This window comes from Abramis brama (genome assembly GCF_963993115.1).
Source record: "Abramis brama genome assembly, chromosome: 22".
Classification (NCBI taxonomy): domain Eukaryota; kingdom Metazoa; phylum Chordata; class Actinopteri; order Cypriniformes; family Leuciscidae; genus Abramis; species Abramis brama.
The window spans coordinates 13158692-13176398 of NC_139984.1; the positions used below are offsets into that span (position 1 = coordinate 13158692).

Sequence of the window (17707 nt, forward strand, 5' to 3'; positions counted from 1 at the left end):
TCTCCCAAGAATGAAAATTCTGTCATCATTTAGAAAATATGTAGAAAATATTTTTGGTCCGTACAATAAAAGTAAATGTTGTCCAGTGCTATTTTGGACCCTGTTGACGTTTATTGTGTGGACAACCACTTTTGAAACAGTTCTGAAGAACACAAGAAAGAAATTCATTCAGGTATGCAACGACATGAGGTGAGTAAATGATGACAATTTAATTTAATCTCTATCCTTTAACCACTCACTTGACCTCACTTGGCACTTTTTGAGTAATGTCTTTTAGAATCCATTTCAATTAGGGAATGTCTTCGAATAAGTCCTAACATGGACTACCTTTATCAAACAGTTTGGTTCATACAACATCTTAAAGGAGCTCCTTGAATGCTGTCTCTGCATGAATGAATTACCAATGTCAAGCTCCTTTTTCTGTCCTCATGATATGAATATCTCTTAAATCACAGTGGCTTAAATAAAAATGAAAGATACCGATTTCCACAACAAAAGGTCTTATCACAACTGACATTATTTAATAGTTGGTTGTAAAATGAGGTTGTCTTTCTTTCTTTCTTTGTGAAAACAATCAGCATTTAGTCAGTGCTCCAGTTTTACTGATTATTCACATAACCACCAATTATTTATTTTTCTTTTAAATAATATACAATTTTGAATAAAGCAAATAATGTTCAGGTCCAAGTATGCCACTTTAATTGTATTACCCTCAGAGCTGCTTTTATTCTAAAACTGGATGCAAAGAATGATTGCACTTGAAGCTCAAAACTATTTTGATCAGACTAACGTTATAGTCATAACTTTAATGACAGAAGCAGAATGCAAAGATTTGATAAAAGTGTCGTCTTTTATTGGAAAAGACAAGACATGATGACAACAACACAACATAGAAACGAAATGGGACAATCTGTGATTCGGCGTAAACAATCATTGTCATTACAGAAATATGTTGTAAAGGTTCAATAGTGTTCATTGACATTCAGTCTTTTTTGGCTATAGTCATTAAAGTGTTAAATTTGTTGTTTTAAATTAGTGTTGAAATGTGCTAGTTAAATCTCATTGCATATGTGCTCTGAGACCCTTACAATAAGGCACTTCGAACTAAATAAATATCTAATGTGTTAAGTCCAACCTGTCTTAAGATCATTTTATCATTGGCCCAAAAGGTTTTTCTGATGTGTTGCAGAGTTTGATCTGAAATTTGATGTTCAGAGTTTCCTCTCTTTGGTCTCTGTGCTTGAAGACACCACCTTCCCATCCACCAGCGTCTGTGTGACAGTCATCACTTTAACCCTCTTTTGCTCTTCAAGAGCATCCTGGAGCCTGCAGGAGAAAAAATGCTTGTTACCAACCACACAAAACAAATATTCCAGCAAATCTAGCCACAAACTTTTAAAACAAAGCCGCATTACATGTCTACACAAATGGTGAACTTCTGTATGCTTCAAAAGAAAACTTACTTGAAGTCTTCACCGTCGAGAAGCCTCCTGTAGGTGGCAATTTCTGCCTCCAGCTTCATCTTGATGTTCAGCAGAGCCTCGTACTCCTGAGTCTGGTGTTGGATGTTGTTGCGCAGGTTTGTGAGCTCAGACTCCAGTTGCAGGACAACGGTGTTGAGACTCTCAATCTCCATGTTGTAACGCATTTCTGTTTCACGCAGGGTGGCCTCCAGGGATCCTTTCTGGAGAATGAAGCAAAGAGAACCCAAGAGTTAGTTTTTAGCCAACTTCATGAAGAACAAGTCTCGAGACAAATTCAAGACACGATACTTGGAAAAATACAGCTAAATAGGATTAAAGGATTGGAAAGTCCAGATGCAAAATGGTAGCTTCTACAATGGCTACAAGGAAAACTCACCATGTTCCTCTGTGACTCCAGCTCGATCTCCAACGTCTGAATTTGTCTGCGAAGTTCGTTGACTTCTGTACGAGCACCTTGGAGGGCTTCTGTGTTCTGTGTGACTTGTACCTGAATCTCTGTGATCTAGAGAGAGCCCAAAATTTCACATTAGCCCCAAAACAAAGGCATCAACATTTAACAGTGTTTAGCAAGACTTGTCAAGAAAATGATTGTCTTTTGGAATATACCTGAGATTCGTGCCAGGCCTTCAACTCCTCCTGGTTCTTCAGGGCCATCTTCTCATACTTGGCTCTCATCTCCTCCATGAGCAGAGCAATATCCTGTCCCTTAGGAGCATCAACATCCACCTGCACTCCCGACAGGGAGACCTGGTTACGAAGCTCCATTACCTCCTGTTGGGTGGAGAGACCATAAAATATATCTTAAAGTAACGCCCATAATAAATTATGTGGTAGACAAATGTTTCCAGATGTGCTAATGTCCAAATGTGCCAGATGTGTACTCACATTGTCATGGTTCTTCTTAAGGAAGATGAGCTCTTCCTTGAGGGCCTCAATCTCGCTTTCAAGGTTCATGCGGTTCATGTTGGTGTCATCAATGACCTTTCTCAAGCCGGTAATGTCAGCCTCTACACCTTGGCGGATGGACAGCTCAGATTCATACCTGCAGGCACAACATAGGTCAATGGGCCACTCTTCAAAACTAGGAAACTCTCCATGAGGTCAAAATGTTGGTTATACTATACAAATCTGTTACTCACTTGACTCTGAAGTCATCAGCTGCCAGACGGGCGTTATCAATCTGGAGCACTAGACGGGCATTATTTGTGGTGGCATCAAAGATCTACAACCAAAACAGAAATCATTTGAATCAGTCAAAAGGGTCACACCAAAGAGTCAGGAAACCCACCATTGAACAATACAATGTGTAATTATGACTCATGAAACCTCACCTAACTGTTTTACAAATATGCAAATTTTAGTACATGATGTGTAAAACACATGGTCACTGGAGCTGTGGTACCATCTTCTACCATGATGTTGGTTTGCTTAGATAAGAGGTACTGGAGGACAAAGTCCTTTTCACAGTCGATAATCATTAATCAACTGCCATGTTGGAAAAGCGTCTGGCATCTGTTTGACGGTTGTAAATTAAGTTGTGTAGCGGCAAAGGCAGGGGTTGAGTTGGATTTCCTGTTTTTTCTAACCTGATGTACTTTGTTGTGTTAATGCTTTCCATGTTTGCAAGCCAGCATATCCTGTCATCATGGAAAAGGGTGGAGATATATTATAGTTTAACACTAGTGAGCTCAACATATTTTTCCATATGCTAAGGGGTGTTGGCTATGTATCTATTAACAATAGTTCTACTTAAATGTGCAGTATGTTTTAATTGAAATAAATGTTTATTTCTATATAATATATATTAATTGTTAAATATATTGTGTACTTCACTGAGTTTTTAACCTTTAAACTGTAAAATTCGTTTCAGTGCCAAACGTCATCTATCTTTTCATCAAGTTAATCTCATGGCTAATCCTATTTACTTTTGTGAATGTAGAAAACCTTGAGGAATAGGAATTTAATTGTTTTAATTTAATCTACCTGTCACTTTACTGTATTGTGACTGATGAATGAAAAACCAATCATTCTGATAACACTGTCTGGTTATCAGTGACATATTAGCTATAAATTTCAGCTTCAAGAAACAGTTGGTGTGAAACTGACACTATTCAGTATGTAATCATTAACAGTATCTGCTTTATGAACTTAAATATATGAACTTAGCAAAAATTACATGAATGTAGCTAGATTTGCTCCGAGGTAGTTCAGAAAAGTCTCACAGCTGGGCACATTCTGAACTCCCTCAACTTTTCCATTTCCCTTATGACACACAGAGAGAGATGCTAAAATATCTCAGATCCACAGGGAATATATAAACATCTGGATGTTTAACAGGACAAGGATTAATACAGGATGGAAATGCTTATTCACCGGAATACCGGCTGTAAGCAGAAGTTATGACTGTCGTCCTGTTGAGACTGAGACTCCCTCCCCCATGCCTTCCCCCGTTTTTACTTTCACCCATAGTTTATTTTTTGGTTCTCTGCCTATCAGTGCTGGCCATCAGTAAACTCTCTTTCAGCCCTTTTAAATCAAACCAGCTTTAAATGACAAAGAAATGCCTTTGTTTTGTTAGTTTTTGTCCTGAAACCAAATAAATGTTCACTAGACTGTTAATAAACACTAAGCTGCACAATTAGTCTGTCACATTAAGTTCTTTATAGAGGCCATAAATTTCCTGTACCCTTCTCCCACTCATTCAAACTAACCTTCTTGCGCAGCTCGTCAACGATGGGCTGGAAACGGCTGTAGTCGTGGACATCAGGACCTCTCTTCTCCAGGGCCTCGCGGATCTTCAGCTCCAGCTTGCTGTTGGCCTGCTCCAGGGTCCTCACTTTGTCCAGGTAGGAGGCCAGACGGTCATTCAAGTTCTGCATGGCCATCTTCTCATTGCCCATGATCTCACCTGTGGACCCGGTGGCACTCACATGGATGGAGCTGGACATTGAGGGAACTCCCATTCCACTGCGGACGCCGGAGTAGGACGCAGAGGAGATACGGGTGCCTTGACCTCCAGCGCCGCCATAGATGCTTGCAGCCCGGTAAGTTGGCACGTTGGTGGTACGCTTGATAGACATATGGGACATCGGCACCTGGGAGGAGGAGGAACGCACACTGTAGCTTGTTCTCATACTCATGGTTGCTGGAAGTGAGTGGATGAAGGCCTGGAGAGAGGTAGAGCTCAGTAACACACAGCCAGAGGAGTGCACAGGGCATGAGGGACACTCTCAGGCTTTATGAACAAACGGCTCTCTAGAGTCCCGCCCCAAGCCCCTCCTACAGCCAAAAGAATTTCAGGCTGCGGTTATGTGACCGCCTTCAAGAAGTCTGTTATTACAAGTGGCTCCATTTTTCCTTTCAGAAATTAGAGTGAAATGTTCTTCACATCAGGATTTTTAGAGGGTTTTTTTTTCTTCTTTTTTTTTTTATCAAAAGAACAGGCACTCCTGTTGTTAACAAAATATAATGTAATATGAACATTCTTGATATGACATCTCTGATAAAGATTTACTAAACTAAAAAGACCAAGAAAACCTATTTGGTAACACTTTACAATAAGGTTCCACTGTATGTTAGCATTAGTAGATCATATAACTAACATGAAATAACAGTGAACAATACTTAAAACTTGTATTAATTTATAAATGACTGATGTATTTATAACTTGAAGTTGTATAAAAATTAATATGTAGGCTATAATGAACAAACGTGAAACAATGAAAAAGATTATTTCTGAATTAACATTCACCTAGACTTATACATGGTAAAAAAAAACAAATATTGTTAGTTGTTGTGATACCTAAAGCATTTACACCACTTGTTCACACAACTGATATAGTTACTTTTATATTATTAATATTCTAATGCAGTATGAAATATTGAGCAACTCTCTTCCAGGGAAACCAAACTTGTTATACACTCATATTGAGAAATCATTATGTTTTGCAATATTTAAACTTTTTTTTCGTGTTTCGGCAGGCCGTCTTATCTTTCTCATCTTTCTTTGTTAACCATTATGCTGGCGAAAAAATCTGCCAAAAATGGTCAAGAGAGAATATGATAAGCCTATAACAGTTTTCTAGTTTAGAAATCCGATCACAGAAAGTATTTTCCTGCCTGCCACGCCTGTAAAAGGATGTGTGAACAAAGGAACAATTAGTCTGGCTCCTGAGTACACACACATGTACGGACAAAGAAACAAGCTAATCACTGAAACCTATCTGGACCCCCCCATTAATTTTAAACCCATTCACACAATGGATTAGACCCATACCTGTTTGAAATAAGTTTCAGAAGAGAAAGCTGATACTATCCACACATTCTCAGAGGATTTACTTTGGGTTTGCAGGTTAGAGAAAGAAAAACTACTGAAATTGCTAACTTTGGAAATACACGAGAGATTTAAACTGCTAAGAAATATTTTTATGTGACTTTTAGGTGTGTTTTCAAATGGAACAAGCTGACCTTTTGTATTTTGTAAGGCATTTTCCCATAAATTCAATTTCCTTACTCAAACGCCCCTTAAAATGTCCCAAGCGAGTATGAATAAAGCAATGCTAGTTTGTGTTTGGCTGTGAATTTGTTCTGTGTCGATCCTCCCTTATCCATTGTTTCGGAATGTGTTTGTTTGAGGCTGGATAGGGCACAGGAGGAATTTGATGTGAAAGAATGCAGATCAATGTTGTGGAGCTCTTTTCACATCCACAGGCTCTCAGTTTGCTCTTGTTTATTTACTGATGTATGAGTCTTTTAACTTTTAATGAGGCTATAAACTCTATAAATGAAGCTACTATTTTATTAATTTATTGTTATTATTTCATTCAGACTTGTCTTGTATGGTACTCCAATGACATTATTTATAATTTTAATCATAGTGATTTATGAACATTTTGGTCTGAACCTTACAGTCATGTCCCATTAATATTAGTTAATGCATAACTAACAGTGAGGAATACATTTGTTACAGTATTTATTCATCTTTGTTAAAGTTATTTAATACAAATACAACTTTTGATTTTAAAATTATATTAGTAAATGTAGACATTAACATTAAATAAGATTAATAAATGCGTATTTTTCATTGTTAGTTCATGTTAACTAATGTAGTTAACTAATGTTAACTATTGTAAAGTGTTAACCCTTAAATTAATTTAAATCCCTTTATATTGCATTGTTGCCCTCTTTCTTATTCTGGGTGTGTGTGTGATCATTCTTAAAGCCTTTAATCATTTTTCCTAAACCTAATGTAATCAGTGTTGTGGGTTGCCAGATCCTCACCACTCCACCCTTGGGAGGACTGAGAGATTATAGCTGCAAAGTTATGATGGAGACATGACAAAACAAGCGGGTGGTCCAGTCATAACTCATCTGACTTATTTGAGGAGTGTCCTCACAAAGAAAAAAGAAAAACATTTGGAAAAACAAACATGCACACAACCACCCTCAGTTCATAAATCTATATGGAATACTTTGTTTTTGAAAGACTTCTTCATAATTCTTCAAAAGAAAATATTGTCCTTCACATAGAGGATAAGTTATCTGATTGTGCATCACAACTGTCATGGGAATCATAAAAAAAACTGGAAAAACAGTTGAAACAGGCCACGTTGCATAATCTGATACAACAGATGGGTAGGGACTAGGGAGGGTGGAGGGGGGTCACCTGAGCACTGATAAAAGTGACTCATTTTACTGTCAGGTGAAAGCAGTGCCATATATGGGCACATTTGAAATGTGCTCAGACAGGGTGTTTGTAAATGTGTTGGCACAGAACCCATGATTAAATACAGGGATTACTATTCATTTACTTGACTCAACACAGCAAACTTAATTTAAATAAAAACTGACCTTTAAAGTCTTTTAGCGATGTGCCGCATTGTATGTTGTGCTAAGTTTAGTGCAATAAAGTGCCTTTTAAACATTGTGCAGGTCGCGGATCCGGTCGCATAATTGGTTTATGGTCACTTTCAGACATAGTCTGTCGATCATCATCTGAATGATCCTTCTTTCACTCATAGTGGCATTTTAAATGGAAGAACTTGTTTATCTAATATCAATCACAACACATATATAACTGGATATATATATATATATATATAACTGGCCGCTTCTCCAAATGCATGACAGCTCATTCAGAATAACCCCGATAGGATAAAATTTTATTTATAGCACTCTTAACATTCAAAATTTGGGGTCTGTGGGAAGTAGGGCGGGGCCGAGAGCCTTGGGAACGGAGCGAGGCCGGTGGCGCGAGTGCTAATGAGCTAATGAGTGACGACAGTGAAGGACAAGAGAGTATCAGGCCTGGGACATTTATGTTGTGTTTTATTATGTTTATATGTGGCAGTCATCCATGACGGGCTTCCGCTTTACTTTTGTTTTGTTGTTTGTTTATTTTAAAATGTCATTGATCATTTGCCAGTTCCCGCCACCTTCTTACCTGAGCCTTTAGACCTCATTACAGGGTCATTAAGATTTCTTTTTAAGAAACTGATAGATTTATTCACCAAGGATGAATTAAATTGATTTTAAAAAAAGACATTTATATAATTACAAAATATTTAGTTTAAAAAAAAATGTTGTTCATCTAAAAATATCTATCTATCTAAAAAATATTACAACTGTTTTTAATATTGATAATAATAAGAAATGTTTCTTGAGCATCAAATCAGCATATTAGAATGATTTCTGAAGGATCATGTAAGACTGAAGACTGGAGTAATGATGCTGAAAATTGGAATAAATAAAAAAAGGTCTTTGAAATTGTAATGATATTTTTTCACTATAATAATTCACAATGAGTAAGAGACCTCTTCCAAAAACTTTTAAAAAATCTTACCAACTCCAAACTTTGGAGCGGAAGTGCATGTCGACTACCATTTTAGTTAACTTACTTCAATTTCATTTAAATATTTTCCCCCAGATTTACTGGCCCCACTGCAAAAAAAATCGACATATTAATTTTTTGTTATTATATAGTTTTATATATTAATAAGAAATGTATTAATATTTTATATTAAACTTTTTGTTTTTAAAACATGTTTTATGTGTCATGCAAGGATTGGAGATTTGTGGTCCAGATTTTCAAAATGATTTGCTTAAATAAGGAGTTGTGCAGTTGTTAAACGTTTTGGTGAGATGTTTTCCATCAACAGCTTGCAAATTATGTGAAGAAGACATTGCAGGCGTCAGATTAAAGAAAACTGGGTTTCTTGTTATCCAGAGCAAAGGAGTTGCATGCTCAGCAAAGAGTGTTTTGTTTGATGACAGCATGGTGGAGGTTTTAGACTAGGTTCATAAGTCAGAGACAGGTCAATCCTCTGCATCTGAACGTGAAATACACTGGGCTCAATACCGGCTTTCAGGCTTTTCTGATGGCAGCAGTGCATAACAAAACTCTAGCCACAGACATAACCATTTATGAGCAATATGTGCTTTCATCCTAGCTGGTAGTTTGAAAAAACAAGATCATTCAAATTAAGGATCTGATAAAAAATGTTCTGCTATCTAAGCAGAATCAGATGATTCCCAAAGTCCACACAGAGGGTGGGTTTTCCCAGTACCTTATCAGCACTCAGAAAAAAAAGAGAAAAAAAATGTGTGTAACATTGACACAGTCATGAATCATCACACAGTGAGTCAGGGTTGAATCCGGGAGGTGTGACACAACCAGTCAATAAAAATGAAATTTTATTTATTTAAAAAAAATGTTTTGACTACCTGCCTGTCAGTTTTTATTTTATTTTATTTTATTTTATTTTATTTTATTTTATTTTATTTATAATTATTAATAAAAATAATATTTATATATTTTATATTTATATATTTTTTATTATTTTGTTTTGTTTATCAATCAAGCTTTCCTCTACACTACACTCTGAAAACACTATGGTTGATAGAACTTTACCATAAAAAATATTTTACCACCATTTTTTACAGTTTTACAGATGAAACTTTACATTAAATTTACAGGAAAAAAATTACCTGAAAAAATTATAATATACCAGATTATAAAATCTGTTTAGATCTTTTACAGTTTTTAATCGTATATAATGGTATAAAGTATATAGTAGTATATCACAGTGAGTATAGTGTAGTAGTATACTTTAGTTTAGTATATAGTAGGCTAACTTACTGTTAACCAATTAACAGAATTTTACCATAGGATTTTTTACCATTAAAATTACAATAATCTTTACAGCGTAGGAATCTAATTGCAGGGCCATTGTTTTGCAACAATCTTGCAATCTGAAGAATGTTTCATCTGAAACCAGTTCTTACGTCAAACTACGATTGTGACAAGCTGTTTGGTGTCACTAGCTGGACGCTTGATCTGGTTTTATTTGGTACACATTCAGGCGTGGACAAAAACCACAAGATTGAGATGTTCCAGATGTGAGGACACCTGATGAAACACATGGCAGGTGTCTGACACATTCCTCAGATCTGAGACAGCACAGCAGAACAGACACAAGTCAGTCAGAGTTGGGGGACCCGCACAGATAAAAGACAGGGGAGGTGGTGGGAAAGGTGGAGGAAGAAGGGTGTGGGCGGTTACTGGATGTCTGATAGTGTGACTAAGATGCTTTGATTCTTGCAAAGCACATTCCACTGACTCTTTGTTCTATTTCTCTGTCGGATAAAGTTTAGGAGGAGGAGAGTGAGGGGAAATGCTGTGTGTGTGTGTGGCTCAATCATCCCTTGTCTCATGTAAAATCCTCTCGCACTTTGAGCATATTAGATAACATGCAAAAATTAACAGAGACCTCCATTTGTACACATTCAAATATAATCTGTATGTAAATATAGCTTGTGTACAAACCATTAGTATTAACTCATTCCCCGCCAGCGCTTTTTAAAAAAGTTGCTAGCCACCGCCAGCGTTTTTGAACAAAATGGCCCCAAGATTTTTTATGTGGCTTTTTTTGAATGTATGTTTTGATGCCGTTTAATGTTGATGATTGCGTTTTTACATATGATTACATATGATATTGCTTGTTTCTGCGTCTTCTTCACCTGTGTTTTGATCAGTACTCTTTCAGAAGATGTGTCCTAGCGCCCCCTACCGTATAACAGTGAAAACATGGATTAGCCGGAAAATTCTGTCAATGGCGGGGAAAGAGTTAAACTCCTGCATGTAATTGCATGTATTTAACCTCCCCGTGAAATTTCGTGATGTATGAAGCACAACTCGTACTGAAGTAACTTTCAAACCAAGCCGCTTTTTGTTCAACCCCAGTTGCTAAATCTGCATGGTAAAACTTTCGTCCTCGCATGAAATTCCAGATTGCATGGATTCTTATTAAAATGACTAGATTTTGCTGTGAAAATTCATCAAACAACAGTTAATGTTGGTGAACATGATTTCACCAAGTACAACATGTACAGGGTGGATCAACATCTTTGTTGATCCTGGAACAACATTCCAATCAACCAATCAGATTTTAGGGACAAGTTTACACTTTATATCAAGTTTAGACTTACATCAGTGTTGACGGTTGACGATAGCCATTGACTTCCATATTAGGAAAACAAAATAATATGGAAGTCAATGGATACCGGGAACTGTCTGGTTACCAACATTTTTCAAAATATCTTTTGTGTTCAAAAGAAGAAAGAGACTCATATAGGTTTGGAACACCATGAGGGTGAGTAAATTGCGAAAAGATATAAATTTTTTGGTGAACTATTCCCTGTAAATTTTGTTGAAGTGTCTGCATTTGTTAGTTAGTTTGTTGATATACAGTTGCTAGGGTGTTCTAGGTGTTTGTTTACTGCCCAAAGCTTGGATCGCAAATATTGGATTTGGATATTCCAGTCCTTAGATATGCTTCAGGTCCCTCCTTCAATAGGATTTTTTTAACCAGGTTTATCATCCACCAGGTGGAAATCATACATCCAATCACTTAGAAAAGTAACAATAAGCCACATGATTTGAGGTATCACTCATGTCTGTAGAATGGTGTACAACACTTTGCATGCAGAAGTTTAATACTTAGAGTTCAGGGTTTGTTCAAAGCACAAATTCAGGCATGGAAAATCACACAGCAATTAGTGTGAAGAATTCCCCCTCTTACGTAAAACATGCTCCAAGAATACATTCCCAAGGCAGCAGGAAACAACTTTCCCCTTCATACGCCTTTTTTTCTTCTTTTTTTTTACCACGCCACCCCGGCTGGTCTTGGCGGGTTCTCGTGATTTTACACACCAAATTTCACAACTGTGTCGCCCCTACAGCTGCACGTCTTCTGGAACAGCAGTGCAGAGGCGCCGACTCATTTACAATGTCCAGCGTACTGAGACTGAGCTCGTATAATCGGCCGAGCAGATGAGGGGCGGAGCGGTACGGTACAATGGAAAGACTCACTGAATGAAAAGAACCACTGTGTGCCTCTCAAGGGACCACAGCAGCTCACTCACACTCAGTAGCTCTCAAATTAGGGAAGACGGGAAGGCTATGTGTGTGTGTAGCAATGGAAAGAAGTGTTAAAGAATATTTTCAGCCTTTGTGTTGAATGATGAATTATCATCACACTATGAAGGACGTTTCGTACATGTCTGTGACATTTAGGCAGACAGTGGCATCTTCACCATGTCTGGATTCTTCCCTTTTCTTAAGCTCGTAAAAATCTTGTCAGATGATTCAGTGTTGCATTCATCTGGCCGGGACTCCACAGTCTTATTACCAAGCATTCTTTGAGAGTGCACTGCATAATGATGTTTCACAGCAGGGCAAGGGAACATGGCCGAGGCTTCCTTACTCATTTTGCTGGAATGATTTATCGTTGGGTTCCAGACAGAAAACAGACACACATTGTAGTGCTCTCGCAGCTTCTGAAAAGTTCCTGCAAAGCTTTATCTAGATTTTTTACGCCGCCACAATTCTGTTATGTTCTGGTTGGTTGCCAGGGCATTGATGTGTGGTCCCTACGATATTCAAAGTGGTTTTTAGCACGCTGCAATGCTGTTACTATGGTGTTGTTTACTAGCAAAAGTGTCTGACATTCTGCTAGATATAGGGAGGGGGTGTGGTGTGTGTGTGGGGTGGGGGGTGGGGGTTCATGTCAGATGAAAATCGTGAATTGCTTAGAAAAGTGGTTGCACATCTCTCAATTTAGGGTGAGGTTTGTTATTATAATTAAGTTTAATTATTATAATATAAATATGAATAATATGATATTCAATCATAATAAATATGAATAATTAGGATTAAAGGTCTGTTAAGTTGGGAAGAAAAAGTTAAATGTAAAAAAATATAAGAAGAAGAAGAAGAAGAAGAAATGGAAAAAGTAGTCAAAATTTGATAGTTTTTTAAATATTTTGAATAAGCTTTTATTTTTATATTTTCGGTTTTCATTTTAGTACTTTTGTAATGGGCTTTTTGTCATTTTTATATTTATATTAGTTTATTTGTATTTATTACCATTTTAATTTCAGTAAACCTATTTTATTTCAGTTTTCATCTGTTTTATTTGATTTCAGTTAGCGAAATGTCTTTTTTCTTTTTCTTTTTCTTTTTTAGCAATACCAACACTGTCCCACAATAGTCCTTTTATATTGTGTCTTTTTGAGAAACATCAAAACAACGCCCAGCCTCAAAAGCTCTCTGAGAAAGGGCATGGGGAGCTTTTGAAATCATCCATTCTGGAAGACTTGGCTATGATCTGGCAACCCTCCTGTCCTGACCTCTCTCCTCTCCCTCCATTGCTCATGGTGCTTACTTCAGTCAGAGAAATACCTCATATGTTTGTGGAGAGTGGCACCGCAGTATGAAAGTGGATGGACAGTGTGAAAGCCATGTATCAGGAGCGTACATCTCAGGTATTAGTTGGCAGGAATGAGCACAGAGCACTATGGGTCAGTTTGTGTGGCTGAGGATGTAGTATTATGCTCTACAGCAGGGATGGGCAACTTCGGTCCTGGAGGGCCACTGTCCTACAGAGCTTAGCTCCAACCCTGAAAAAATCACCTGCCTGTAATTTTCTAGTAATCCTGAGGACCTTGATTAGCTTGTTCAGGTGTGTTTGATTAGGGTTGAAGCTAAACTCTGTAGGACAGTGGCCCTCCAGGACCGAAGTTGCCCATCCCTGCTCTACAGGCTATGTTAGTTGTATTGTATTTCTTCATTCACTCTCAATCATTGTCTTATTATTCAAGCCAAAGGCCAAGGTTTCATTCTGCCCCTGATTATGTGTCTCTTGTCTTATTATTCAAGCCAAAGGCCAAGGTTTCATTCTGCCCCTGATTCTGTGTCTCTATGTGTGTAGAGACTTGCTTTTCCAGAAATACAGGAAGATGGGGGTAACCTCTGAAATTGGTTTCTTGTCTTCCTGTTTTTGTCTTGGTCTACAGGAAGTTCCACCTCGCCAAAACACAATCCAGACTGAGACTTGGGGGCTCTGGGGTTAGTGATAGGGATGTGCGATGCCATTTCTTTTCCTTTTGACCGGATACAAAGAACTATCAATACCAATACTGCAGATATCGATACCTCTATTAAAAAAAGAAAGCATTAGTGATTCTGAGGATAAAATGAGTAGCTAATTATAGCATTTAAAAGTTGATATCAATAAGCCTATATTGGTTAGACTTTATTTTGATGGCCCACTTTAGACATTCTACTAACTATATGTAACTTTACAACTACATGTCAACTAACTCTCATTAGAGATTAGTAGACTGTAAGGTTAGGGTTAGGTGTTTGGGATCGGGTTAGTAAGTTGACATGTAGTTGCAAAGTTACTTATAGTCAGTAATGTCTGTTGGAGGAGCATCAAAATTAAAACAAAATTAAAAAACTAATACTCTAATGACTGGTAGTTGACATGTAGTTGCAAAGTTAGGCTACTTATAGTCAGAATGTCTAAAGTGGACCATCGAAATAAAGTGTTACCTATATTTAATATTTATTTAATATTTATTAACATGACAATTCAATTTCTATATTTTAAAGCTATATTAAACAGCAAAAAAAATAAAATAAATCAGCCTATACATATGCTTGTTATTTAGTGTAGTGAAATATTTCAGTATTAGACGGCTTATTCTGCTTATTCTGACCACTCTCTGTTTGGCTATGGCAGTTTTTAGCATTTATACTCGTGTTCATTGTTGGGGAAAGTTACTTTTAAAAGTATGTGTACAATATTGTTGTCACGCTTTGGCTGATGAAGCAGACAGACGAAGCTTGATTCCAAAAATATAACAAAGCTTTAACGTAAACAGGACGCAACAGCGTGTATAACATAGACACGAACAATAACCGACAAGGGACTGAACTGAACAGGGAGTATATATACACAGGGTAAACTAACTAGACAAGACTTAATTAATAGATATAATAAAAGATAATTGTGACAATTGTGTTACTTTAAAAATGTAACTAATGTCTTAATTATAGTTACTTAGTTACTAAGTTACTTATAATTACTTATTTCTTATGGAAAGTAATGTGTTGCGTTACTTTTGCATTATTTTTTGTCACCTGCACTGCTAAAAATGATTTTGTGGTGAAGTAAATACTACAGAAAAAGAAAAAACATATTCTACTTTTCTGATACTGGTGTTCCCATCATGCACTGGGCCTTGAATAATTAATGAGGTTGATTTTATCACTGTTTGTCCGCTATATTTACACTGTTTTATCATCGCTTTTGTTGTTACTAGGATTAGTAACATTTTGTGACATTTGGAGTTCATTTTCTACTCAAAGTGACACATTCAAACACAAAAACGATCCATCAAATGTTACCGTCATTGTGTATTGTCTACCAGGTATTGAGGTCTCTGGGTTCACGTGATGTGGAACTTCTGATATGTAGATATGGTGTCTCACACAATATCTTATTGTATTAATGACTTAGATGATTCAAAGTAAAGCATATACTTTAAAAGTGTGGTTTAATTCAGTGTTATATTGTTTTAGTGAAATGTATTACAAATGAAACTTCAACTAAAGTAAAATTCAAGTTAAAATTACTTATTTTCTTTGTTACTTTCACTTAATTTAGTTTCACTTAAAGTAGGGTTTACTTACTTCCATATGTGAAATTTACTTAAAAAAATATGTGTGCAAAAACTTGCCAAAGAAAATGAAGTACATTTTACTTATTGTTTTTTTTTCAGTGTGGGCTTGGCTTGATATTTTTTTTATTTTTAATAACAACAAAAAGTTATATTTTTGCGTAGCTCAAACAAAATGTTCAGCTGTGCTGCCATTCTGTATTGTGATTTTTTTTTTTTTTAAAGAAAGAAAATCTAATTACAAATGTGATGTTTAACTAAAGTCATTTTTGCGTATTGGTATTGCTTACTACTGCTACTACTACTAATAATAATAAACTTAGGCTTTGTATTTGTGCAGTTTTATTGAAATACATTACAATGCTAGACAGCTCTGAAAAGTACACCTCTGCTTCTTAGCATTAGTTTTAGAGCACATGGCTGTATTTTCCATGTACTAAATCTGTTTTTCCATTCATCAAAGTGGTTTCACAGAGGAGATCCCCAGGAATTTGACCTAATGACACACTGCAAAGACAGGTCAGTTGTGTGTGAGTCAACACCCTGATGTGTGAGTTGTAAACACTACGTTGGCGTGAAACTGCTAGATGAACAGAAATCTCCACTATTCTACTGATCAGGGCTGGACTGGGACAAAAAATCGGCCCGGGCATTTTGGCCCAGACCGGCTCACTATGATCATAAACACCACCCATCTTTGCACGCCCTTAATTATATGCATACCAACTCCTATTCATTAAAACCACTAATGCCATGTAATGAGTGAGTATAGGGACGAGTGAGAGTTAACAAATGAAATAAGTAAAAATGTGACATTTATTAATACAGTTGAACTATACTTCACAGTGGTGAATCCTAAAACAAGCTATAATCTGCATTAGCATAGCAATCCAAGTTTTTCTTACAGGATTTTTGTTCAAACTGTGGTGGGTGGACCTTGGTCCTTCTAGGGGGGTTCGGGGGCATGCCCCCCCCGTGAGAAAATTTTGTGCATTTTAATGTTAAATTCATCAATCTGGTGCACTTTGAGAGTTCCAACCCATATTCAGTGTGCAAATTAAACAAAGAAAAATTCAAACCTCTTTTAGTTACATTACACCTACTACATAATAATAGTTATAATATTAATCCAATGACAGTAATTGCCATATTTTGTAAAACAAATGCACTAAAAAATAAAGGAAACTTTCATAATTAGTTTTGTACCAATTTCTATACTTGAAAGAGATAAGCACATGATCTTTTATTTTGACGCAAACTGCATCAAGCTTTTATTTTGGCGGAAAACATGGTTTACAAACGCCTCTCATTAGATTTCTAGTGAATTGCGGTAATCGTCATCTATGCAGATGTGGAAATGATCTGTAACTGGGTAATGGGTTCCTACACTCATGACATGGCCTAAGTGTTTTGAAAGTAGTTCTGCTTACCGCAGGCTCTACACTCTCTCATCTCTCTCGTGATCCTCATCACTATCATCATCATCATCACAGGAGCTGATGAAGGGCAGAAAACATATTAAGCAATTAATATTTATCAAAACATATTGGCAATCCGCCAATTAAGCAAAACAAAACCAAACGAATGGGCCGCCGATGTACAAATTTTATGGGCCGTAAAAAAAAAAAAATTATGTATATGAGTACGAGATGTATCGGCCCGAAAAGCATGTCGGCCCACCGGGAAAATGCCCGGTATGCCCAATGGCCAGTCCAGCCATGCTACTGATTAAACTGATTAGATGAGCCTAGACACTGACTAAAAGTCACAAAGCTCCAAATGTGGTGTCATGTGGTCTTTAATATCTATATATGAGACCCTGCTGATTTACATTTGTTTACATGATTTTCGAGTCTGATTCTTCACTTTGTAAAAATAGGCATCATTAGCTCCAACAAAATAAGAACATGATGTTTTTGTGTGAATCCACCCGCTGTTATTTTAACCATGTTTGTTCAGGTTTTGTTATCAATGTTTTGTTAGGTTGTTTGGGTGTTCAGTCTGCATCAGTATTGATCAAAGAGACAACCAAGACTTCCAGACTTGCTCTCTCAGCAGCAGTGACTTCTGACCTGGGAGAGGCAGTTCCTGGCAGGCAACGGGTCTGGATTGTGTTAGGACAGAGAGCCTAAAGCCTCCCACTCATTCTTTAAAATCCCTCCCTCTTTCTTTATGCCACTTTTCCCCCTCTGGAATGT

General features: G+C 36.9%; 1 protein-coding gene across 1 annotated transcript; it reads right to left on the reverse strand.

The window, feature by feature from the left end:
• Positions 1-831: 831 nt before the first annotated feature.
• krt18a.1 (keratin 18a, tandem duplicate 1) lies at positions 832-4749 on the reverse strand. Its single transcript, XM_084098690.1, has 7 exons — positions 4196-4749; positions 2624-2706; positions 2370-2526; positions 2091-2255; positions 1861-1986; positions 1464-1684; positions 832-1326 (listed from the first exon to the last, which is right to left on the reverse strand). The coding sequence occupies exons 1-7, from the start codon at positions 4622-4624 to the stop codon at positions 1212-1214; spliced, it is 1296 nt and encodes a 431-aa protein (XP_083954816.1). The 5' UTR covers positions 4625-4749; the 3' UTR covers positions 832-1211.
• Positions 4750-17707: the final 12958 nt, after the last annotated feature.

Excerpts from the sequence above, each read along its gene's own strand:
- krt18a.1 (XM_084098690.1), bottom strand. The coding sequence starts at position 4,624 with ATGAGTATGAGAACAAGCTACAGTGTGCGTTCCTCCTCCTCCCAGGTG. Across the intron at positions 1,685-1,860 it reads TGGAGTCACAGAGGAACATG|AAAGGATCCCTGGAGGCCAC; the intron begins GTGAGTTTTCCT and ends TTCATTCTCCAG. Across the intron at positions 1,327-1,463 it reads CTCGACGGTGAAGACTTCAA|GCTCCAGGATGCTCTTGAAG; the intron begins GTAAGTTTTCTT and ends TTTCTCCTGCAG.